This window comes from Gavia stellata, chromosome 27 (assembly GCF_030936135.1).
Source record: "Gavia stellata isolate bGavSte3 chromosome 27, bGavSte3.hap2, whole genome shotgun sequence".
Classification (NCBI taxonomy): domain Eukaryota; kingdom Metazoa; phylum Chordata; class Aves; order Gaviiformes; family Gaviidae; genus Gavia; species Gavia stellata.
Genome location: NC_082620.1, coordinates 749,502 through 773,522, shown reverse-complemented (window position 1 = coordinate 773,522; position 24,021 = coordinate 749,502). Strand labels below are relative to the sequence as shown.

Here is a 24,021-nt window from a genome sequence, read left to right as displayed (position 1 = left end):
GGACGGTGGGGGGGTCCCTCAGCCCCCGGCGTGCATGCACGGGGGTGCAGGTGCAGGGTGGGGGGTCCCACAGCCCCCGGGGTGCATGCACGGTGGTGCAGGTGCTGCAGGGTGGGGGGTCCCGCAGCCCCCGGAGTGCATGCACGGTGGTGCAGGTGCTGCAGGGGGGGGGGTCCCGCAGCCCCCGGGGTGCATGCACGGGGGTGCAGATGCAGAGTGGGGGGTCCCGCAGCCCCCGGGGTGCATGCACGGGGGTGCAGGTGCAGGGTGGGGGGTCCCGCAGCCCCCGGGGTGCATGCACGGGGGTGCAGGTGCAGGGTGGGGGGTCCCGCAGCCCCCGGGGTGCATGCACGGGGGTGCAGGTGCAGGGTGGGGGGTCCCGCAGCCCCCGGAGTGCATGCACGGGGGTGCAGGTGCACGGTGGGGGGGTCCCGCAGCCCCGGGGGTGCATGCACGGGGGTGCAGATGCACGGTGGGGGGGTCCCGCAGCCCCGGGGGGCACGCAGGGCGGCGCATGCGTGGCGCGGGGGCTGCTGCAGGCACGGCCCAGGGCCTCCCCCCGGGTGGACGGGCCTCTCCGGGTGCGGGCCGGCCGGCAGCCGGGCTCCCCCCGCCGCGCCGGGGACGGCTCCGCGGGTACCGGGGCGCGCTCCCGCGCGGGGGCAGCGCGCGCCCGCGCTGGGGCGGGGCGTGGCGGGGCGTGCCAGCCGAGCAGCGCCCCGTGTCGGCCGCGCTCCGCCCCTCCCCTCCGGCCGCGCCCCTCGCCACCGCCCCGCCCGGCCCTCCGCTGCGTGGTGACGTCAGCCGGCAGCGTGCCCCTGTGCCTCAGCCGAGGAGACCCCGCAGCGAGCTGCCAACGCCCGGCGGAGACTCTGAGGTGAGCGGCCGCGCCGGGGCGGGCACGGTACCGCCGCGACCCCCCCCCCCTCCGCGGCCACCCACCCCGTTTTCCCCGTCCTCCGGCCTGGCACGGCCGGCCGGTGCCGCCGTCGTGCGGGAGCCGCCCTCCCGGGGCCCGCGGTGTGTGTGCGGGGCCTCCCCAGGCAGCCGCCCGCGGGGTGGGCCCTTCCCAAGGCCGCGGGGAGTGGGGGGAGCGGGCTCGCGCGGAGCCCCCCCCCCCCCCACCGGTGCCTGTTTTGTGGGGGGGGAGCTCGGCCTTCGTGGGGTCGGGTCTGCCGGGGGGCGGCGGTGCCGGGCCTTGCCCTCCTCTCCCCTCCCCCGCTTCCTGGCGCGGCGGGCGGGGGCCGGACCCTCGGCGCTCGGGAGCGGCGGCAGGAAGCGCTCCCGCTCCTGGGCTGGGTGCATCGGCCGTCGCGGGGGCCCGGGCCTCGTTCCCCCCGGGGACTGCCCTGCCCTGGCTGCGGCGGCTTCCCGCTCCTCGGGGTGGCTTGGCTGCACTCGGGGGCTGTGGGGGAAAAACCCCGAGGGTCAGTTTGTGCTTCTGGGGCTGCAGGTTGGGCTCTCCGGCTTCTTTCAGGCGAGCAGCGCCGAGCACCATTGTAGCGCTGAGCCGCAGCGGGGGGGCAGGCACTGTGGAAGGCTTAGCTTAAGGTGTATGGGCTGCAAAAAGTCAGTTCCTACACGAAAAGGAGTTGGGAGGCGCTTCTTGGCTTTTGCCTCCCTAGCTGCGCGGTCGTTGGGTTACTCGAAGCCTTGTCCCATAGCTGTCGTTATACAGCGCCAAAGATGTCGCTGGTTTTGGCTAGGGTAGGAGCCAGTGCTACTTTGAGGGTTGGTGTTGACATGCGTTTCTTCTTCGAAATCTCATCAGGAGGTATATACTACAGCAGCACGTCACCTAGCTGTGTTTTAAAGGTTTGTTTTAGTGATCTGGACCTCAGTAGTGTTTTTTTCCTATAAGCAAGTAGAACTTGCAGCTGGTGGCAACAGTGGGAGACACTCATATAGCCAGGTAGCTGTGAGCATAACAACCAGCATTGTGAAACCTGTGCTTGATGAAGAATTGCAAAATGGTCAGAATTCCTGTTGCCTTGTCTGTGTGGGTATTGCAGCCGGTGGAGCCAGAGTGGCTTTGCTACCCTCTTTCGATAAAAGCATGGGCAAGAGGAGGCCATGTTAGATGACAACTGTGTAGTCAGAAGTAGTTCAGTCTGGCCATCTGTGATTGTCTTTGTCTCATGTTCATCTGTGCTGCTTCTCTCCTAGGAAAGGAGGTGCTAGCTGTCTTTATTCAAAGTGTTAAATCGCAGTGCCCCTAACGTCGTTTTTTTTGGAAGGGTATTTAAAACCTGGATCAAGCTCCTTGTATTGCTAATCAGAATAACTCTGTAAAGCACTTAAAGCTTTTCCCTTTCAGTTGGCAAAAGGTTCTTATGCAAAACCAACTTTAGATAGAAAGCCTTTGCATTCAGCTAGCTATATGTGGAGAATCTGTTGTTCTGCTTTGTAAACTGTTCCTTCTTGTTAGTGTAGGATTATGGGGAAGGCAGTATGGGCAAAAGTATATTTGAAACAGGTCTTACGGACACACAGAAGACTTGGATCAGTATGTTGCTGACTGTAGAAATGATTCTGTGTTTAAACTGTTCTCTTGTTATATGCTTCAGTAGCAATGAGGAAAAGGATTTTTAAGTCTTGGCAGGGAATAAAAACTACTGTGATGCAAGATAAAACATGTTTGCAGTTTGGTAACATGTTCTAGGCAGAAATTTTAATCATTAGATTTGCATACTTTGAACTTGGTTATTCATGACCTGCAACTGATGCTCTTAGTTCATTATATGTCCTGCTTTGGGGTTATTTGTTTGTCTGAAACTGATGGCTGGTTTTGGGGCGTTTATTGTGTTTTCACTGTTATATAGATATGTTCTGGAAGTCCTAGAGTCTCTGGAGTATCTAGAATGGCAACTGTAGATCTTCTACTAAAAGAACAATAGTAAACAGAAACGAAGCCCATCTGAAACTCCTAGGGGTTTCCCTGATGAGTGTGCAACTGTGCTTTTCTTACTTTCCTGTAAAGCATATGGAAGGCCGATGTGAAGTGCAGCATGAAGTTGACCGCTAATCCTGTTGTAAAAGTTCCTTCTGGTTAAAATGCAGCTGCAGTACTAAAATAAATTTCCAAGTCTTATGAGCATAGACAGCCGGACATCTTAATTAAAATCTTTTCAACAGCTATCTGTTACCCTACAATCTTCAAAGTTAATATAGCATATTGATGTAGCCGGGTTCCAGCTCTGCTTCTGGCTCCTGAGAACTTGTACCATAAATGAATATGCATCACTGCAGTTGAGGTGTGTGTAATCTGTTTTACGCTAATGTGAGTGCTCACAGCTTTTAAAAGTCATCTATGGGCTTGTGTATTTTAGCCTTCTCTTTCCTCTGCCTGCCTTTTGCGGTCAGCCGAGCTTTCACGCTGTTGTTAGGCTCGATCATATGAATTTCAGTGATCTGAGCTTCTAGAGCAATAGCCTGTAAGGCCGAATTGTAGGGGGACGTAGTCATCCTTGCTCTTGAGGCTCCATTCCCCACCTTTTTGTAGAAGGTGAAGGTGCTGTCAAATTAAGCGGAAGCGAAATTAGTTTCTGGTACTCCAGGTAGCAAGAAGCTCTCTTTAACCACTTAGCATATTGTGGACTTCTGCCTTGGCTCCTCTCACCCCACTACGCTAAATGCAGGTGTAAACCCCCCTATTTTTAGTCTTTAATATATGACAAATAAAACAACTTACTGACTAGATAAGCTCTTATGCTGAGTTTTAAAAGAAATTTAAAGTATCTTTACACTTCTGCAGCCTATCGTCATTTAATTAGGTGGCTTCCTTCAAGCCCTGTTTAAAATAGCTTACACCCTGCTAGCTAAGGGTATCCGTCAGAAAGGATTACCCCTAGAAATGGTGGGTAAAACCTTTTCACCAGAGTATCTCCTAGGGCTAAAGCCCGGCACAAAGTTATTCCTCCCTGAGTATGTATGTAGTGGTTAGCTGCCTCTTGCAGCCCCTGCTGCATCTTTATGATGGTGTGCAGGTAAATGCCTGAGATAAGTGACAAAAATGGCATTAAAGCAAGATATTCCTAGCTTCTGGTGGTGGGTGGTTGTTGGGTAGAAGAACTGGGCTTGTTCATGCAGTCCTGTGTGTGCAGTAAACTTCAAATAGCGAGTACGAGAGTTTCAATACTGCTGTTGTGTAATTGATCTTTGTAATCTTCCCTTTGAGTTTCAGATAGTGACTTCTGTTTTAAAGAGTTTTAAGACTTCAAAGTACTGTTTGTCCTGTTTCCTCATCAGTAAAGGAGTTGTTCTTAATGTATTGACTTTTCTTCTAAACAAGTGACATTTCATAAAGAGAAAACAAAGAGTTAGTTTTGCAAAAGCTTTTAAAAACCGTTGTTCTATTTTAAGCTCTTGTGCTGCTAATTCACCCCATTACTTTTGAACGTTACGGCATAATTCCGAGCAGGAGAGTTGTTCCATGCGCTGTCCTCTGGTCTCGTGAAAAACCAAACCCTTTTTTATTAAAGTAACGCAGGGGCTTCCTTTGAGCTTTTCTGTCTGGCGGTGGTGTGCAGATGCCAGCTCATCTGTACTAAGACTTCTGTGCCTGTGGTCAGATTGCCTGGTATCAGCGCATGTTTTCTAAGTGTAGACCAAACTATGGCAGGGTGAAGGTTTTTACCATGCTAATAACGGTGTTAGAGCAAACCTTAAACTGTGTAGTGGAGTGGGACTAGCCGGGGCCCAGAGGCAGACTGCCGGGTACAACAGGAGAGGATTGCTGTCGCTTGTGGTGCCAGACTCACAGCAATAGCTAAGGCTGGCAGAATTGTCTGGCTTTGTAACAAGCTGTTTTGAATTGCTCGACTCTTCTCAAGTTGAAAGATGCTGTGCTATGTTTTTGGCCAACAGTGTTCTGTTTTGGGGAAAAAATGACAAAAATGCTTCTGCAGCTTTGGATGTAAGGAAAGAAGGCATCTGCCACTTCATCAACTGGTGTAGCTGTTTATGTTGGGCCAGCTGTGGTTGGTAAACAGCTGAATGCAAAAGGGCTTGCTGTGGGAGGGCTGCATACAGGGCTTGGATTTGGCAGCGAGCGTGCTCTGGTTGTGGTTCACCTTGGTGCGTTTGAGCAGTTAGCTTGAGTTTAGTGATTTATTTTGGGGTTTTTTTAGTGCTTGTGAAGTGTTGCTGAGCTAAAGGCTTAGTTCCTCTCAGAAGGATCCTCTTCTGTGTCCTGGAGTGGGGGCTGTTATTACTTCTTGAGCGTCTTCTGCATTTACCTACTGCCGAGAAGCTGCCAGTTGCCCAACAGGCTCTTGGTCCTGCCGCCTCGGCCGTGATCACGACGCTGCGGGTGGCTTGCCTTCTGCCGTGCAAGGGAGGGTGGTTCCAGCTGCTCTGGTTAGGTGAGTGCGGGGAGAGGTGCGGGGCAACCTCTCCCGCTTCAGTCCTGGTGTTAGCGAGCTTTCCAGCTACTTCATTAGTTTTAATAGAAACACCAAGGTAGCTCAGTGGCTGGGAAAAGTCTCTTTGGGAATGTTTTTTTAACAAAGCTTCAACTCTTTAGTCCTCAGACAGTATGTTGCTACTCAGCCTGCGCCATCCCCCCCGAAACACACCACATCCTCAAGGCACCCTTTGGGCTGTGTGCGTGGAGCACCCGCAACTGTCCCGTTCCCTGAGCATCACAGGAGTGAGGGGTGATCTGTTGCAACTGATGTAAATGCAGGGTGCTTTCCATTATGCAAAAATGTGCCTCAAAATAGAGGAACTTCTGCCAGTGTCTGTTTTACCACTGTTAAATGTAGTTGGCCATGGGTATGGGGAGAGAAACATCGAGGCTAATGTGCGCTGTGATCTGTTAGTATGCACAAATAGGAGTATAGGTGCAGCTTGTATTTTTAAATATTAACAGTATGAGACTAAGCTAATAAAGATAGGGTTTTTAATGTGGTATTAAAATACTGAACAGGATTTTGTTACATGGTAGAGTAAAACAGCTTCCTGCAGAGTATGAAAGCGAAGAGTAATAATGTAAGATTAAAATGCCTTTGACAAAAAAGGACTTAACATAAGCCCACATACTTCCCAGTGTTTAATCTGGGGCAGGTTTTCCCAGTGCTGATGGCTGGTTTTGACAGTGTAACCTTAACCAGAGTGATAACAGAGAAGTTGACACTTTTGCTTTTTCCCGTTGAGTTTGTGATAAAGTTAAGGTAGTTGTTTTGAGCGGTGAAGTGGGACAGATGGGCAGTGCCGCTGCTAAGGCAGGTGTGGGCATGGCTGCACCGCAGTGTAGCTGGTGTGGCAGCAAAGAGCCCACTGAGTCATACTCTATCCGACTGGCCTGCACGGGCAGCTTTCTTGTTTTGAACTTAGGACTAAAATGGGATGACATGGCTTTCCCCTTTTTTTGAAGTTACAGAACTTGAAATGTGTTGGTAGTTTAGGTTCAGGCTTTTAAAATTCCCCCACCCAGCTCTCTTCACTTCCTATCTTGTGTATGTGTCTGCCTCACCAGTTTGTTGTGAGGAGCCTTTATGAAGATATGCAAAATAGCTGTCAATTCTTACATAATTAGAAAAAGAAAGTTGCGTTGAAGTGTAGAAAATATCGGTTGATCTCAGGCAGTTGCATTTGGAGAAGAGCTCTCTTACTTCTTCCTTAGTAATTCATAGTGACTTGTCCAGAAACAGGTGCTTCAAAACCACAGAGGTGTTGGGATACACAAGCTCTGTCGAGTGGCAGACTCAGATACTCCAAGATCCCAGACACATACTTTATCTCAAACCGGGATTCCCGTAATGATAGCAAATTTTGTGGGATTCAAGAACAACATCAGCCTGAGAGCCCAATTAGGTCTCTCATGGTGCCGGTCCGGTTATGTCGGTGATCTCTCGTCCTGTGTCTCTTCATAAAGTTGGCTTTTGTGGGCCTGCCTAAATGTTTCCCATTCTTGTGCCCAACACCAGGTCGAGACTGTGGTGTGGGCAGGCATGTGAGACGGACCCCACCAGTGTGCTCTGCTGCTGTGAGTCTCTTCTGCCTCAGATTGAGACCTGCCGGCTGCAGGTCTGGATCTTTACCCGAATTCTTGCGTCCGTCTTGACAACTTGTAGCACAATGGAGCTTTTTTAGCTGTATGTCTCGTAATTAGACACCTTCTATATAAACCAAATAGTAATGCTGTTTTTTTGGAGATAGTTCTCCCTTGTGGAGTGCAAATTCAGAGATAGGTTTTAAAGGATTGTTTGACTTGTTTGTGGCAGTGGAAAAAAAAAAAAAAGCTTAAAACGGATATCTTTTTCAAGATCCTGAACTGATGTGATACAAGATTGTTTCTTCAGTCTGTCCCTTCTGCTTTTTGCAGGTTTTGCCTTGGACTTCATGGTTTGCCTTCTTCTTCATGGTTTGCCTTGTTCTAAGGGAGTGCAGCTCCTGTGCTGGTTTGTGGTTTGACAGTCTTTCTAAGCTCTGTTTAAGAAATGAAATACCCAGGCCTTAGGCTCAATTTGGAACCTTTGGGAGCAAATGCATTTCTGTATATAGCTTGTGTGCCTGCAGCAGTCTGAGCTGTGGGGAAGACAGGCAGGTAGGTGATCTTGGGCACCAGGTGGTTTAGAGCATAATGTATTCTTTTAAATTTCATTTACCACATTATTAGCATAGAAGTGGCAGATGTGTTTAGTTCTGGGGTGAGATCTTCATGAAGAAGATGCCTAGCAGGCTGAAAGGTGGGCTTTGGGCTGGAAGATTTAGGTAACTTCTGTAAATGGCTTCTGTACACCTGCAGAGCAGAACACTGGCCATGGTAATACTGATCTTGAAACCAGTTTTGCCTTCTGTGTCGGTTAGTCTTTCTGGAGTTCAGCTCTTAATCAGAGAGCAGCTTCTGTTGGTGTTTTGCATCATAGGTGTGCAACGATATCAGTGTACCAAGAAGTCCAAGGTCTTTTAACTCCACAGTTGACAGCTGAACTTGTGCAGTCTCTTCATTAGTGGTTTGTGATCTTTGCAGAGAACTGGTGTGTTGTATGCAGTGATCTTTGTGACGAAGTGTTCACTGCGCCAGGTTTGTAATACAGACATGCAATTATTACCTGCTCCATATAATGCTGGTAGGTATCTCTGGTGGGGAAAACTTGATTGCTTGGTTCGTAGTAGCTGATTATCTCTCTTTGGTGCCCCTGATTTGGGAGACTTGTGGCTTTGAAAAGCAAAAGTGTTAGTTTGTAGTAGGGATAGAGGAGGTGGTAGAGGGCAAGGACCTTGAAATGGCAGGGCAAGGGTGCCTTGAAATGGGTTTAGTTAAGCTAGGAACAAATTATCAAATACAAACAAATACTTTATTTAGAAATGTGGTTTTTTTATAAATATGACATGAAAGTAGTGTGGAAGGGTAGAAGTGGTTAACAGAGATCATAAGTAAAATCCTGTGAATATTGTTCCTTTCATTGTGGCCTCCTGAGTGCTTTGACCCCACAGGAGTTAGGTGAATAACCTGTTTACTGTAAAATTACATTGTTTGGGGGGGAAAAAATGTAGTTTTCAGAAATGGCTCTGTTTTCTTGCGATGTGGAGCAGGCTCTCAAACAAGATCTGGAAGCTGTGACAGACTGGTAAAGCTTCAACTCGTGAGTTAATGGTGTATACTAAAGAGCATCATGAAATGGTTCTTGGTCATCAGCCGGCAGTTGCTCGCAGCAAGCTGCGTTTAGCCAGTACCTGTGATGAAATGGCAGCAGTTTCAGTCCTGCCTGAGAGGAAGTCGTGGTGCTGCTGAGGCTCGACAGGAAACTAGTGCAGGATGTGTAGACAGATTTGACAGCTCGGTTTCCTTTGGCTAGGAGAATGTACACATTTTAACCTAAAAACAGACTTCAGTAGCTTAAAAAGAAAAGGAATCTTAACAAGCTTGAAGGCTTGCGGTTTCTGCTTCAAATTGCGTGTACAGCAAGAGTGAAGGCAAGATCATGCAGAACCTTACCCCTTGGTTAGGAGGCAACACTGATTGTGTACGAAGACCCACAGAATTTCACTTAATTTTTCAGTCAGTAGTTCATACAACTACTACAATATACTGCAGCTACTCTGAATTACAGACAGGTTTTAAAACTAAAAAGCTCCCATAGTAACACCACATTCATGTGTTTGCCATTAAGATGGGAAAATCAGGCTTGCACAAGAGGGCTTGTGGCCCTCAGTGTCAGGGTGCATTTGGGACAGCATTCCTTGCAACTTGTGCTTAGTAAATGGGAACCTGCCATAGGTACCATGGATTTCGTCAGCCTTCTGTGATCTGTCACTGTAGTCTTATGTGTGTACAGGCCTGGGTGGAGAATGTGCAAAATTCCAAATCTTCCTTTGCACTGGGAAGGATTACCTATCCACAACGTCCCACTGGAGCCTTCAGTTGACTGTTCATTGCAGCACTTGCATGTGTCAGTAACTGCTTTTTGGGATTAATCCTAAATGCAGACGAGCTGTCTTTCATAAAAATGTAACTGAGCTTTAAAGCGAAATTCTGTAAAATGGGCCTATTGAGTCTGGAATAGGGCCATCCGATGAATTTGCCAAAGTTTACAGGGCTTTGTAATTCAGTTTCCGGGATGCTAGATCCTGGTTCTCCAGAATACTGTTGAGTTCTGTGAAATCCTGCTGGTGTGATCATGTGCTGAACAGGTTAAAATCCAACAAATATTAGAAGTATGATCAGTTAACATGTACTTTACTGAAGCACTGGAGTTTTTATGATTAGAATACAAAAAGATTTGAAAAAATAATCCAGTCTTTTAAAAAAGAAGGCTTTAGAGCTTGTTGAACAGAACCAAGTCATACTGATTTGCATTACATTACCAGTCTTCATCAGCTCTCCCCTCTGGGCTTGGCCAGATGGCTCACAATTACATGGCTCAATCCACTCGCTGCACTCAAACTGAGATGACTTCAGCGCTTTCCAGTCTGTGTCAATACCCTCAGATACTTATAACTACTTGGAGTGTTTTCTAGTCCTGCTGGGTGTTGTATATGCAGACTTCCTTTTATTAGGCTACTTTGGAGGGGGAACAAACCCAAACCTCTTGTAACTTCTTTGTTTCTGCCTCCCTTGGCGTTGCACTGTAGGGGTGAGTTATTCTCTAGTTGTATCTCATATTGGACTAAATTGCTTTTAAACCACAAGTTAATGACGTATGTGTCTTTAAAGTTTTTCCTATGGAAGAGTAGGTCCCAGGATAGTGCATCTAAGCTCCCTAAAAATGAGCCTGTTTTCAGCTGTGTTCTGTGGAACTCTTAGAAGTGGAAAACAAAGTAGCTCATCCAGCTAATCTAGAAAGCCTACTAATCCAAGTAAAATAACTTATTCAACAACTCCACTTTTCCACTGGTAAGACTTTGGAGGCCTGTGCTTAAGACTCTAAATCTGTTTAAAACTTAGGCTATCTTATTTCAGTATTTAAAGATAAAGTTACATATCCATTTAAAAAAAGGGTGAGGGGATCTCTTTACCTAAAGGTGTGCTCAAGTGTGTTTTGGTCCTTTAAAGATGTAATACTGAAGTGTCTAATGGGGTGTGGGGGGGGGGAATTAAACAACTGTGTGAGAAAGTGGTAGTTGCTTGGTACGTAGAGACCTTCTAGTGGGCCAGTTCAATGTTTTTCATGGTAGATTTTTTTTAACTTATTCCTTTAGGAAAAAAAAAGAAAACAACCCCCTCAGTCTTTTCCAGCTCCCCTGTTGTGCGGTTCAGGTTCTGCTTTATGCTCCAGAGTGAGGCCTCGGGTTATTTGCTCTCTGTTTTGTTCCACTGCCAGAAAGCTTAAAGGATCAGGTCAGCTGGTGGGAAAAGGTGGCGTGTGGTTTTGAGTTCAGAGCCTTTGCCTCACGCTCACACCCAGTGTAGTGTGGTACACATTTAAGCAGTGCTTTTATAGGAAATACTCTTAATTTGAACTGCTGGTGTTCTCTACTGTACGAGAGTAATTATGTAGCTAAAGTTGATCAATCGCTGCAAGAGTCAGAATTGACTGTATGGGAATAATGTGGTCTGCGTGTAAGGCGCGTGTGTACAGCTTGTGCTTTGTCTTAGCTGGAGTCTTTGACCTGAGCCCTTATCAGAGTACAGCAGCTTCTCTCCCAGAGCCAGTGTGGGGACTTGAGCTGCGTCTGAGGACAGAAAGAAGTGGAGATTTGCAGTACAGCCATGTGATCTGATGTGCTTTCTGATACTGTGGTTTCATTTTGTTGCTTGCTTGATGCTCTCTGGAGTAATGAGTTTTTTAAAAAGTAACACTAAACACATATTTTGTTTTTTTTTTTACAAAGGCGTATGCGAGCTTTTCTTGTACGGGTGCATATACAGCATTTTAAGATTTATAGTTACTCATGGATTGGTATGTTGCAATGCATAGGAAGTGCTTCAGAGTCTGGATTTTTCCTCTAGTGTGCTTGCTGGGTTCTGGAAAGGCTGTCTTGAAGCAGGTGTGTAACCTGCAAATTATGGGTAAACAAGGAAATACAAATAATTGGGGCAAGAGGGTAGAAGAGGAGGTAGAGCAGGAAGGGAGGGGAGGAATACAGAAGGGAGGAGGAGGAGGTGTCTGCCAGGGGGAGGGTGGGGTGGGAAGGGAGATGAGGTTTCTCCGCAGGGGTGGCTGCACAGTGTGGTTAAGCTGGAGGTGGATGTGCTTGTCCTCTTGTGCTATCACCTGGGGTGAGCAAGGACAGCCGGAGCAGAGATTCCCTGAGTCTGGTAGGCAGTGTAATGAATTCCAGTTGAAATTGAAAAAGCATACAAGAAGTGACTGGGCAACCCAGTGTGGAGAGTTGTTTTGTACTAAATCTATTAACTCTGAAAGGAATTCACGAAGGCTGCTACCTGTGCTGTGCAGCGACACAGCTGAATGGCTGTGTTTGGGCAAATCCCAAAACAAAAGGCAGATGATGGTGCCTTACTGTGTGGATAAGGCTGGCAAGGTAGCGAGGCACGCTGGTAGTTTAGGCTGGTTTTAGTTGCTTGATTTGGTTAGCTAGGCCTCAGACTGTTTGGATGTGTTTTCCTTTTAAAATCTATTTAACAAGTGACTCATCCCTTTCCACCTTTGTTTTGAGCATGAAGCCTTTCTTAATTTGTACTGAGCTGCTCTGTTCCATTGCCTGCTTTCTTTCTGGTGATTTTTTTTATTCTAAAATGTGACTTTTTCTCTGTGATCAGTGCCACCAGCATTGCAAGGCAGAACTATGTGAGCACCTCTGCAGTTGAGGCAATATTGACTAATATTACTTAGATATAAACACTTGAGCTGGCCTGAATACAGAACGTGTCTTTTGAAATGGAAACGATTGTATTAATGAAGGGCCAGTTAATATGGTTTCGCTGCGCATGCTGCTGATCGTTCTGTGTGAAACTGAGGTCTGCTGCGTAAATCAACAGATTTTATTATTCTGATATTGAAATACAGCACCAAATAGAGGACTGGTGATAACGCCTGATGCCTACGCAAATCCTTCATTGTGTCTGTATCTGCTGAAAAAAAGATGTATAGATAGCAGTGTTGTGAGTGCGTGGCGTACCGGATGCTGGCTAGTGCCCTGCTCTGAGAAAGACTCTTTGCTGCTACTTCCTAAAATTGACTGCTGTGGATCTCTGTGGCTTGTGGGAATCGTGGTGATTAGTATTCTCCTACAAGTACTGTTTTTAGGAACTTTTGAGGATGTTTATTATGAAGTTAGCTGGCTCTGTCTAAACCTTTGAGCATCCCTGCAGCATGTGAAGAAAAGCTAGTGGTATAAGTTTTGGTTTGAGTCGCTAGCAATTACCTTTCCTTGCAAGCATGACGATGTGATGTGCAGTATCAAATCATGTTGCTACCTATGACCAGAATGCTCAAAAACCTGGAACTGCATTGTATTTCTTCCAGATCACTCTGAGAAGTGAAGTCCCCAGGAGGTGCCCAAATGCATAGTTCAGTAGGGATCAATTCAATTTTTTTATAGTTACCCAGAATTGAGAGCCATGGCAATGTCCTTGCTAGGCTAAAGCATTGCCACCGTTCTGAGGGTGAATCTGCTGCAGTGGATGTCTCTTCTTGTCCTCTCCCCCCACATCCTGGCAGGGGGTAACTTGGTTTGCAAGTCTTTGCTGCTGTAAGTAAAAGTACTTCCAATAATATGGAAATGTTGATAGTCAGTGGGAGCTTTGCCACTAGGCTTGCTGGGGTCAGGATTTCACACCTGTATGTGAATGAATGGCCAGAGGCCTGGTACTTGGCTAATTAAAGTAATATATTAATGAAAGGCAGCTGTGTCTGGCATGGGAGGTAGCTAACTAATGTTTGGAGGATGTATTGATGGCAAATACTGATTTTTGTTTATGTGCTGAAGTCTGTGCTGGGACAGTAGCTGGGTGCATCATGATTTTGTAATGGCTGGAGAGTAATAAGATTCCTTGGGAACCTGATGCCCTGCTGAACTTCTCAGTTCTGTTAGCCACTTCAAAGTGGGGCTAAAGGTACATGTTAAGTAGTGATCTTAACCAAAAGATTGTAGAACTGTACTTAGGCTTTCAAAAAAAGAAAAAAAAACACACAACAAAAAAGGCAGGGGGAGGAGGAATTAATCATGTTTACTTTTGTCTGTACCTGCTTATTTTTATCTTGTAAACTAGTTTCAAAGCTCAGACTGCTGTGTTTCCTGCTGAGCTTTCTTTACTGAAGTGCTCTGCAGAGGGAGGATCTTTTGGGAGGCATGTATATTACTTAGCAGCTATTGAGACTCAAGCTTAGACTGGTCCCTTTCAGTACATCTAAGGCAGGATGCTTCCATGCATTAAAAACAGTCTGGAAAGGTCTTAAGACTCCTCTCCCTCACTACTAGGTAACTAGCAAAAAACCACACCGAATTTACCTAGTCCTTCTTCCCAATGTAGAAAAGTGGCCATGCCAAACATAGTCTTAGGTGGTGTTTGGCAATTGTTTGCAGTCGAGGGGTCTAGCTGTAGGGAGGAGGTATTTGCCTTTATGGAAATATGCAGCTTCCTATCTTGTGTGTGTGATAGAGAGAAAGAATCTACCAATTCATCTAGGAATGTCTCATTTTATGATTCCATATGTGCTCTTAGTGCTTTGGGCTCCAGTCGAAGCTCATCAATGACATGTACTGCTGTCTAGTGAGAATGAGAAACATCTAAATATGTGTATCTCTCTTTTCTTCTAGGTTCTCATTGGAGTTGATAGTCTACTAGACTCCAGCTATGCAGACGATCAAGTGTGTAGTTGTGGGTGATGGTGCTGTTGGTAAAACCTGTCTCTTAATTTCTTACACAACAAATAAATTCCCGTCGGAATACGTACCAACGGTAAGTGTGAGAATGGTTTCAGTTGTTCTTTGGGCACGATGGGGTAGGGCAGCATTTGTTCCTTTCCTAACTAACCTTTGTGGCATGCACACCTTAATACTTGTTCTTACAGCCTGCTTTCCCATTGGAGACTAACTAATATGTTATGGAAAAGTAATGATCAGTGTGTTTGGTACACTGCTGCTACCTCTCTTTCGCACTACCTGGTGGTGCTGGGATGCCTTGCCTGTGTCTGGTCAGTTCCTGCAGCTTGAGTGCTTTGCAGAATCTGGGCTTCTGTTTGTTGATGGCCACCAGCTGGATTCTGTGAACAAGATTATTTGCAGTTGTTAGGACTGCTAAGTGGAGAGCAAGCAGCAGGAACACCTGCTCTCCAGCTTGCTCTTTCAGTTCTTGCCACATCTTCATTTTTAGGGAAAGTATTTTATGTTGCTAGAACGGTCAGTGACTACAATTAACATTTTCTGATGCTCATTTTTGCTTTGCAACTCTGAAAGATCCAGAGGTCATGCAGTGAACTATGGAGCGTGGCTAGTTGTTTCTCACATGCTCAGCTGGAGTAATTTTTGGATCTAGACTGCCCAGTCTCATTCATTTGTACTTCCAAGCACTTGCCAACTTTGTGTGTAGTCCTTGTCTATTTCTAAGTAACCTTTTTGAGTCTTACAGGCTCAGTTTTGAGATAATGAAACCCTTGGCTTATCTAAAGATCAAGTTGGGAGCAGTTTGCTGACTGCCTGCAAGGCACATGTGCATTTATCTTTCTAATAGAAAAGTGCTTTTCTTGTTAATATTGCATATGCAAGATCAGCGTGCTGACACTGAGGTGGCTCAGTTTTTTAGTGAGGTTGCTGCAAAAGACTTTGACATCTGGATGCTCTTTTTATTAGTTTTCTCTGTTATGGACCTGAAAAGGCCATCTTCTACACATCTTCTTGAGTTCACCCAGATACCTCAAACAAATTTGAATCTGGAAATGCACTGTGAAGAGGTTGAATGCCTGTCAGTGAAAGGGTCAATGATCTTTTCTGTTATTATGAAGCAACTTAAAAGAACAGATAGCTCCTCTGAGATGCAGGTAGCTCCTGCCTGATTGCTCTTTCAGAATAGCTACTTCTTCTTCATAAAATTGTCCTCTCTTTGTGGAAAAGAAGTTGCAGTGAACTTCTCTGCCTCTTTTTGAGGTATTGGCTTTGTACACTATCCAAAGAACTTCAACTTACCAAATTTGAGGTTTGTTAAGAATAGGACAGACTTCCACAGACCAAAAATGTTTGTGTTTAGTTGTAGATCTGGAACTAAAGATGAAAGGACTCCCAAACATGAGAATATTCAGGTTGGATGCAGTGACCACTGTTAGGAACCTGAGGGTTGTGCTGTAGACGTGAAGACCTAAGTTCATCTTGTGGAGATCCTCTCATTATGGACTGGTAGGGAAGAAGTTGCATTTGAAACTGCATTTTGCCATTCTCAAGTCTTTGAGGGTGGTGTCAGGTATCCTGCTGTGGTGCTGCTAGAACAACCACATCCCGTGCTGAACCTATGGAAATCTGCTTGCCCTATTTAAGCTGTTCTTTATGGTCAAGACAAAATGAAAATGGTCAGTGAGTTCAGGCAGTGAGTGTTTCTATACTTTTCCATAGTGAAATGACCCTTAATTATGTTGAAAAACGTTATAATCTTAAAATGTGTGTTTTGAAAGCTTGCAAGTTTGTCTGCTGTCCTGCAGATGGTAGCACTGTCTATAAATCCCTGCTAACAAGCAATGTGGAAAAGCTACTCAAAGAAACAGTTACTTGCCAGTAAAGTGTGCTTAAGGTGCGCTAAGGCTTATTTATAGTGACTTTTAAAACTGTCCCATGTTTCTGGAATAGTATTTACCTCTGAACCTCATGGCTTGAGGAACTCACTGTTCTGGGGATATCACAGGCCTATTCCTAATTCTGTGGATGGCCTGGAGGCATATTTCATACTCTGGAAACCGGTAAGTAACCTCTGATATTCCAGCTAATACTTCTAGTAATAAATGGGCTAAGAAATACAATGATAGCACTGTTCCCAAAATGAAAGCAAGGTGTCTGAGAGTTGACAAGCTTTAATGTCCCCAGAATGTTTGTGGCTGGATAAGGACCCTAGGGTAAAGGGGGCAGGACTCAAACTGCTTAACAAAAATGTTTATGCAGGAAAAGAACCTGGACATAAATTTCTAATTTTGAGAACCTGGTAAATACTGGTGGTAGCTCAAGGCCGGTGTACCGACAAACACCGGCAATCCAGCTGCAGCAGCTACTGCGAAGTATCTCTTGAGAGGAAGGTGGCACCCTTCTTCCTTGAGTGCGGCCAGTGGTACAGGGCACGAAGCAGTTAGCAGGAGGTAGGGGTGCTTCAGCAAATCAGTAACAGTCTGGCTTCAAACTGAGCCGCTCTGCGCGTGTAGGCACTGGAGTGGCAGGTATAAACTGCCTGTGCTGCTGCCCTGCGTAGCTGTACTTGTGCACCATAATCGGAGTAGTGCTCTGCAGTAGCGTGGCCAAAACGTCGATGGAGAATGCGCCAGCTCAGACTGATAAATTAGTTTCTTTCACTTGGCTCTGTGTTTTGCAGCTCTTTCTCTTTTTTGAGGATATTCCTCAGTGGGAGATGGGTTTCATACTGGTACTGCACACGGTTTGTCGCCTGCATGTTTTTGACGTCATTGCCATTCTCAAAACAGGCACTGAGGAGCATGTCTGTGGAAGGGCACTGGCAACACTTGGGTAGTGGCAGGTCAGTTGCGAGTCCTGTAACACGAAAGCTCATGCCACCTGCAGTAACGGGCTGTCTGGCACTGGCAGGAATGGAAACTTCTTGTTGGGCTAATACTTGCTCTGATTTTTAGCCTGTTTGGCACAACTGAGGATGAAATTGTCTGCGGATTATGCTATGAGACTGTAGTTGCCAGGTTTATCTGAAGGCTACCCTTGTAACCCTGGCCTCCTTAGGGCTGAACCCCAGACCTTTTCAATAGTGGCTGTACCTGGAAAAAAAAAAAAAACCAACCCATATCCCATTTTGCAGATAGGGAGCTTAAAAAAAAATCATGATGAGGGAGAATGCATGCTAATCCCCCTAAAGGGCAGCTACAAGTAGTATTATTGACTTCCTGTTCACTGGGCGAAAATGCGGGGATATCTTTGGGGGATTAAGCTGCCAATCATCTTCTGACATCTGAAAGAGCAAGTGCTCTGACCTTCAAGAAGCTGGAATGTTCTACGCTGTTCTGTATCTACCAACAGATGAGTTCTCATCCTGACCTGTCCTTTGGAGTCTTGACGTTCTAGTCATTGCATATTGATATGCCCTATGAAATGACTTCCGCTCTTCTCCAGCCTGAAGATCTTATTTGTAGCTGGACACTTTCTGGGGTGTTTGGTAAGGCAAACTCAGTGCAATGTGTAAAGGATTGGGCTGCAGGTAGAGGAGATGAGTGTTGAAATGTCTTGCAGTACTTTAAAATCTTGAATGCTAATCCAAAATAGTGTGAGAGGTGGACTTCTTGCTGATGTTCCTGGGGATTTGCAGCATGCTGTGGCCACAGCTGCTTTCTCAGATGCTGTGAGCTGTGACAAGTTGAAAAAAATGAGTGTGGTGTCAGGTATTGCTTTAACCAGGACAGTCAGGTGGAAAGGAGACAGATCTGAACTCTTGGAAGTTCAAGTTTGAAGTGCTGTCTCGCTGGTCTTACCTCAATTTTTAGTGTGGTTTTTTAAAGACCTAAGCTCTTACTAAAGCCCTGTTAATAGATGCATGTGACTGCTTATTTCTCCATGTCCCTCCCTCCTCACTTCCATAAAAAGCTTTTGAGATGACTGCTGGCCTTTTTAATGTTGTGGTTTACTTCGGCTGTGGGAGCTGCTCAGACATCAGTTTTGTGTTGTAGCAGAGCTTCCCTATGCTTATCCAGAGATCTCAACTGTCTCTGAGTAACCTTGCAGCACAGTATGCAGGGGCAGGTTTGTTTTTACAGTGGAAAGGATTTTTTGCTAAAGGTACTTTGTGAAATACTGTCTATTGCGGTTCTGAAGATAAAATGGTTATTGAAATTAAGGATACTGACCTCAGACAGTATACTCCTTAATGCTGAGCATGTGGGTGTTGAAGGAGAAGGCTTTGGGTAGGTCCTCGTGCTCTGTTGTGTTGTAAACAAGTTACTGGGGGAAGCATTTCTGGTAGTGTTAGCTTTTGATCTGCGTAGTGGGTCTGCCCTTGAGGACAGGATTATTGTGCCAGATGCTGTACAGAGACAATATAACTTGGTCTTCTGGAGCTAGATTCTCCATTTAGATTGAGAGTGCATTTGACACAGAGTGATTTTTTGAACAGCTATATTGCTTCCTGCAAAGATGGAGGATAAATTTGTGTTGAAAATATGGATTTTTTTTTTTTATTGAATTCTCTAGATGTTCAGAAAGACGAGCTTCAGGGGACTCCGGTCCTCTGAGAAGCAGCCCTGTAGCTCTGTGCCCTGAAGGGCAGGGCTGAAGTTTATCAGTTCTGCCTTTGTGGGGATGTGTTTACTGTGTCGGACCAAGTGTGAAGGTTGAAATTTCTGTGGCAGTGTGGGAAACCTCTTTGCAATTACAGGCAAGAGCTGTTGCAGGTGTTTTGCTCAGTGGCTTTTACCCTGTTATATGCAGCGGTGTACCTAGTGTGCCTGTGCTTTCGATGTCTCAGGGAAATGACTCTTGCATCCCTATTCCAAATTGAATTGTCCTGTTAACAGCCTTAATGGTAATAGCATTGTAAGCCTAGTGGCTTGTGTTATCCTGCGAGGATGACTCTTGTACAAATCGGAGATGGTCTGGCAAGGTGGGTACGATGATGGATTGAAAGATGGCTTATTAACATCCTTTTAAGTGTTTCTCTTTTCCTAACAGGTTTTCGATAACTATGCTGTAACAGTGATGATTGGAGGAGAGCCTTACACCCTAGGCCTCTTTGATACTGCAGGTAAGAAATCAAGTGCTTGTGTCATTGTAGCTGCCCAAGATTTAGTTGAGGTGATCTTGAACATGAAGACATACAGTTGTTCGGGGTTTTTTATGAAAAAGAAAAAAATCTTTCTTGATTCTTCTTTCCTGACCTTTGGGGAGTTGCTAAATTGAGTTTATTTAAAAAAAAAAAACCAAACCAAAAAACCTCAAACCAAAACAAGAAAACCTTGTGCTTCTTTTAGAGCTGTTTTATTTTGTGACACCAGATGACAGGTTTCAAACTTTTACCTCTAATCTAGGTGATACCTGAAGGATAAGGGGTTTCTATGTTTTTAAACAAAATTAAAGGAGAAAATTGTGTTGAACAAAATAAGTGGATTGTATGTGTTTTTTGTTTAGTAAATAGCCTATTTTTTTACCAAATGTCAAGACAGAAGGACTAACATTAGAATAGCTTAGACATACGTGTGGCATGTGTCTGTGTTAATAAAATGGATGAAATCAGGATGTTGTGTGGAGTTTCATAAACCCTCTCATGTGGGCTTTTTTAAAATTAAAAATAAATCTGCAGGCTTCTTTGTTTATGGTTATTAGACTGTATCTCAGTTTCTGGCTGGAGAAATGTACAGTGATTAAACAGCTACACACATTGCTTTGCACATGTGAAAATTCAGCAACGAAGGGTAAAAACTGGTTCAGCTGCTAGTTACCCATCCCCAACCCATAATAATACCATAGTGGTATGGCAGCATCTGGTGTTGTAAACTCCCCTTCAAAAAGGTCCTTCCAGAGAGTTTCATTGATAAGCTGTTACCTAAAATGGTCTTGATAGAACTTCATCTGACTGTTTCCAGCTGTATTCTTACAGATGCATCATTCGTGCCTCATTTGATTAATGAAATGGTCTTATGCTTCCAACTGAACACTATAGCTTCAATTAGCTCTTCACATTCTTCTTCCAAATGCGATTTGTGTGTTAGTTATTGCAAACACCTTAGCTCTTGGATAAGGAGTTAAGTAGAAAAGACAGGATCCTTCCTGACACACATTGTGTAGGCTGCTGTAGAGACCAGTACTTAGATGGGTCTCAACTATAGCATTCTGGTAACCTGCGTGGGTAAAAGCTGTGTTCGGTCCTTCTCTGCCGGTTTTCCTGCTGAGGCCTTCTGGGTTCAGGCCTCTGGAAACTGGTGCCTGTGTAGATAGGCATATCCATGTACTGCCCATCAATGTGAGTGCAGTAACCCATCTAGGAATTCTGAAAACTTAACTGAGTCCCTTTAGTGCGTGTAGGTGACTCTAAGCACTTGTGAATATAAAGGTTTTCTTTTTGGAGCTGGGTTTCTGAAGTGGGAGGCTTTTGTTCTTTAAAGTTTACCTGCTTTTTGCTAAAGAGTAGCCAGCACAAGTTACAGAACTTAACAATGGATAAACCCCCTATTACTAGCTGTCAAATTTAAAAAAATATAAAAAGTCTTTGTTTTGAACTTGTGCTATGAAGACAAAGCTTTTTGGAGTAGTCTGTCAGTGCTTAGCTCCTCTGTATCTAGCCAAGCATGATAGCTGTGACAAGCTGTTTAGACCTCTGTCTTCAAACTGTAGATCTTCATCTGCTGAGATGTCCCAGGTGTTGATTAATCACATCTCTGTCAAGATCAAAGGTCTTTGTCCTGCATGATAGGTGAGAGAGCATCAGTTGAAATCTGAGGCATTTGTATCAGAAACAGTGTGCCCAGCAGGAGTAGGGAAGGGATTGTCCCCCTGTACTCGGCGCTGGTGAGGCCGCACCTCGAATGCTGTGTTCAGGTTTGGGCCCCTCACTACAAGAAGGACATTGAGGTGCTGGAGCGTGTCCAGAGAAGGGCGACGGAGCTGGTGAGGGGTCTGGAGCACAAGTCTGATGAGGAGCGGCTGAGGGAGCTGGGGGTGTTCAGTCTGGAGAAGAGGAGGCTGAGGGGAGACCTCATCGCTCTCTACAGCTATCTGAAAGGGGGTTGTGGGAAGGTGGGTGTTGGTCTCTTCTCCCAAGTGACTAGCTACAGAACGAGAGGAAATGGCCTCAAGTTGCGCCAGGGGAGGTTCAGACTGGATATTAGGAAAAACTTCTTCACTGAAAGGGTTGTCAGACATTGAACAGGCTGCCCGGGCAGGTGGTGGCGTCACCATCCCTGGAGGTTTTTAAAAGACGTGTGGATGAGGTGCTTAGGGACATGGTTTAGTGGTGGACTTAGCAGCGTTAGGTTTATGGTTGGTCTTGATGATCTTAAACGTCTTTGCCAACCTAAATGATTCTATGATTTTGAACAAGTGTTTCTGATTTGGTTGCCAGCAAGTACAGCAGCTCCTTTAGCGCCAGATTTGCTTTTTTAAAAACAGTGCTACTGAATTGTGCAGGAAGAAGTTTAAGAATGAGCTTGGGCAGAGTCGGGCTGGTGGGTCAGTGCTAATGGTGCCCTGCAGGGACTGCCTGCTCTCTTACAGACCCAAAGGGAAGAGCCTGGCTTCTTCTCAAGCACAGCCTGCATTGGGACTTCAGTGCGTTTTTAGGGGAATGCTGCTGGATGGCCTGAACACACTCACCTGTAACAGCGGCATTCTCTTCTTACTGCTTGGGCGACACTTCACCACGTGTTCACAAGCATAAGTCAGAACGTTCTAGTGAGCAAAACTGCTTTTTTTTTTTCCAAACTGCACGGTTTTTGCAGGGTAATGAAATTTGACGGCATAATGCTTTTAATGAATGGACTATGTGCAGAAGACCTCATCTATAACCAGATCCATGTTCTGCAACTTTTTGTTATAATTGAGGAAAGTGTTATGCAGTCTGAAGGTGTTTGATCTAAAAATGTATTGGATCGTATTCCTATCAGACTTCCCAGCTCTCCTGTGACTAAGCAGCTCATTGTTACATAGCAACTGAATGAATTCTGGATTTGAAAACTAGGATCTTCGAATGTTTGGGTTCAGGGCATGTGTATTTGCTTAAGAGTTAGGATTAATCACAATAATGCCATTGTGCTGGAATATGTATTCTAACCACCTGTAAAGGGCAGTATTTAATTGTCTGGGCCTAATACTGTGTTAATTTTTTCCTCCTCCAGGTCAGGAAGACTATGATAGATTACGACCCCTTAGCTATCCACAGACAGATGTATTTCTGGTCTGTTTTTCAGTGGTGTCTCCTTCTTCATTTGAAAATGTGAAAGAAAAGGTTGGTTTGAACTGCCTAAAAAGGGAGCTGCTGCAGCAATTTCAGAAATAAGTCAGGAGTTACTAACCACCTAAGATAAATACTGTGTCTTCTCTGTCTTTAGTGGGTACCTGAAATTACTCACCACTGTCCAAAGACTCCCTTCCTGCTTGTTGGGACCCAAATTGATCTAAGAGATGATCCCTCAACAATTGAGAAACTTGCCAAGAACAAGCAGAAGCCCATAACTCCAGAGACGGCTGAAAAACTGGCCCGGGACCTGAAGGCTGTCAAATACGTGGAATGCTCTGCACTTACGCAGGTGAGGGTTGGTCTTTGACCGTTTTTGTGTGCTTGTATGCCATACTTTTTTTCAGTTACAGGGAAAACCAGCTCAATATGGATGTGAAAGGGTATGAGCTCTGTTTCTGCTGGTGACACAGTAGCTTTCTCTTTGTCTTGTTGTTCTAAGGCACAAGGAGTTGGCAGTGGTACAAAAAAAAAATCGGCCTGTGAAGATCAGGCATAGTGTAGAGGGGTGATGGAGGAGGATGTGCTTGCTGTGTTTGCTTTTGTGTCAGAGGAAAACAGCTATTGAAAACTTAGAAGGCGTGTTACGGGCAGTAAGTGGGTTCGGACACAGAATGCAGCTCGCTACTGAAGAGAGCAGGCAAAGAAAAAATCTCTCAGAAAAGTCAGTTCTGGTACTTCTAAGACTACATAGAAGCCTTTGTACTTGTGAGAGCTTTTTTCTCTTCCAGTGCAGTTGGTGGTGAGCATGTTTCCTTTGTCCGCCTTAAGATGGAAGTTCTGTTGAAACAGAAAATAATAACAATGAAATAATTATTAAGACATAAATATGGTGATGTTGTGTGAACTAACTTGTGAACATGAGTCTAAAGCCAACTAAGATAACTTATTTGAGGCCAGGAAACCCGATTAGCCTTTCCTTTTGAGGCAGGAATACTAGGGTGGGGTGGATGGGAGCCATCAGCTGGCTAGCTGGCCTGTTGCCTTGACTTTGGATGCCCTAGGAACTTAATTTTGTGTGCCTACTCTTGCAGAATTTACTACAACTTTTAATGCTCAATGCTACTCTAGAAAGAATTTGTCCCTACCTGATGTGCGTGGAACTAGGGCTGTACAGTATCAAGTCCCTCACTCTTCAGTTTTGTTGTGCATTGATCTCTAGTATCTTAAGCACAAAGGTTTATTGCTAAACTTCGTGAAGCCTGAAGTTCTACTTATCTTGCACCTTTTGCTCAGATTGCATGTTGACTTTTCCATTTGGGATCCTGAGACTTTTTTTTTTGTAACAAAGCTTTGCCTGAGCGTTTGCTGAGAAGGAAGAGGCTTTTGATGGAATTGTGCAGGACACTGGCACTGGAGGTGTTGTGGCGAGGCACACTGCAGTTCATCCTGGGAATCCCTGATCGAAAGGTGGTCTCGGCTGTGCTTCCTTACTGCCCACACACAAGCTGAGGGTTATTTGTGCTTAAGCTGTAACTCTCTTAGATCTGTTCAGTCCTGAAATACCATTTTATGAT

At 45.4% G+C, this 24,021-nt stretch overlaps 1 protein-coding gene across 1 annotated transcript in view; it reads left to right on the top strand.

Moving 5' to 3' along the window:
- Window positions 1-829: 829 nt before the first annotated feature.
- The window catches only part of CDC42 (cell division cycle 42), a 29,288-nt gene continuing 6,096 nt past the window's right edge, over window positions 830-24,021 (top strand). The window contains exons 1-5 of the mRNA XM_059829818.1: window positions 830-877; window positions 14,170-14,311; window positions 19,228-19,300; window positions 22,386-22,495; window positions 22,599-22,796. Coding sequence (XP_059685801.1) covers window positions 14,207-14,311; window positions 19,228-19,300; window positions 22,386-22,495; window positions 22,599-22,796 — 486 coding nt within the window. The 5' untranslated portion in view covers window positions 830-877; window positions 14,170-14,206. The remainder of the gene's footprint in view (window positions 878-14,169; window positions 14,312-19,227; window positions 19,301-22,385; window positions 22,496-22,598; window positions 22,797-24,021) is intronic.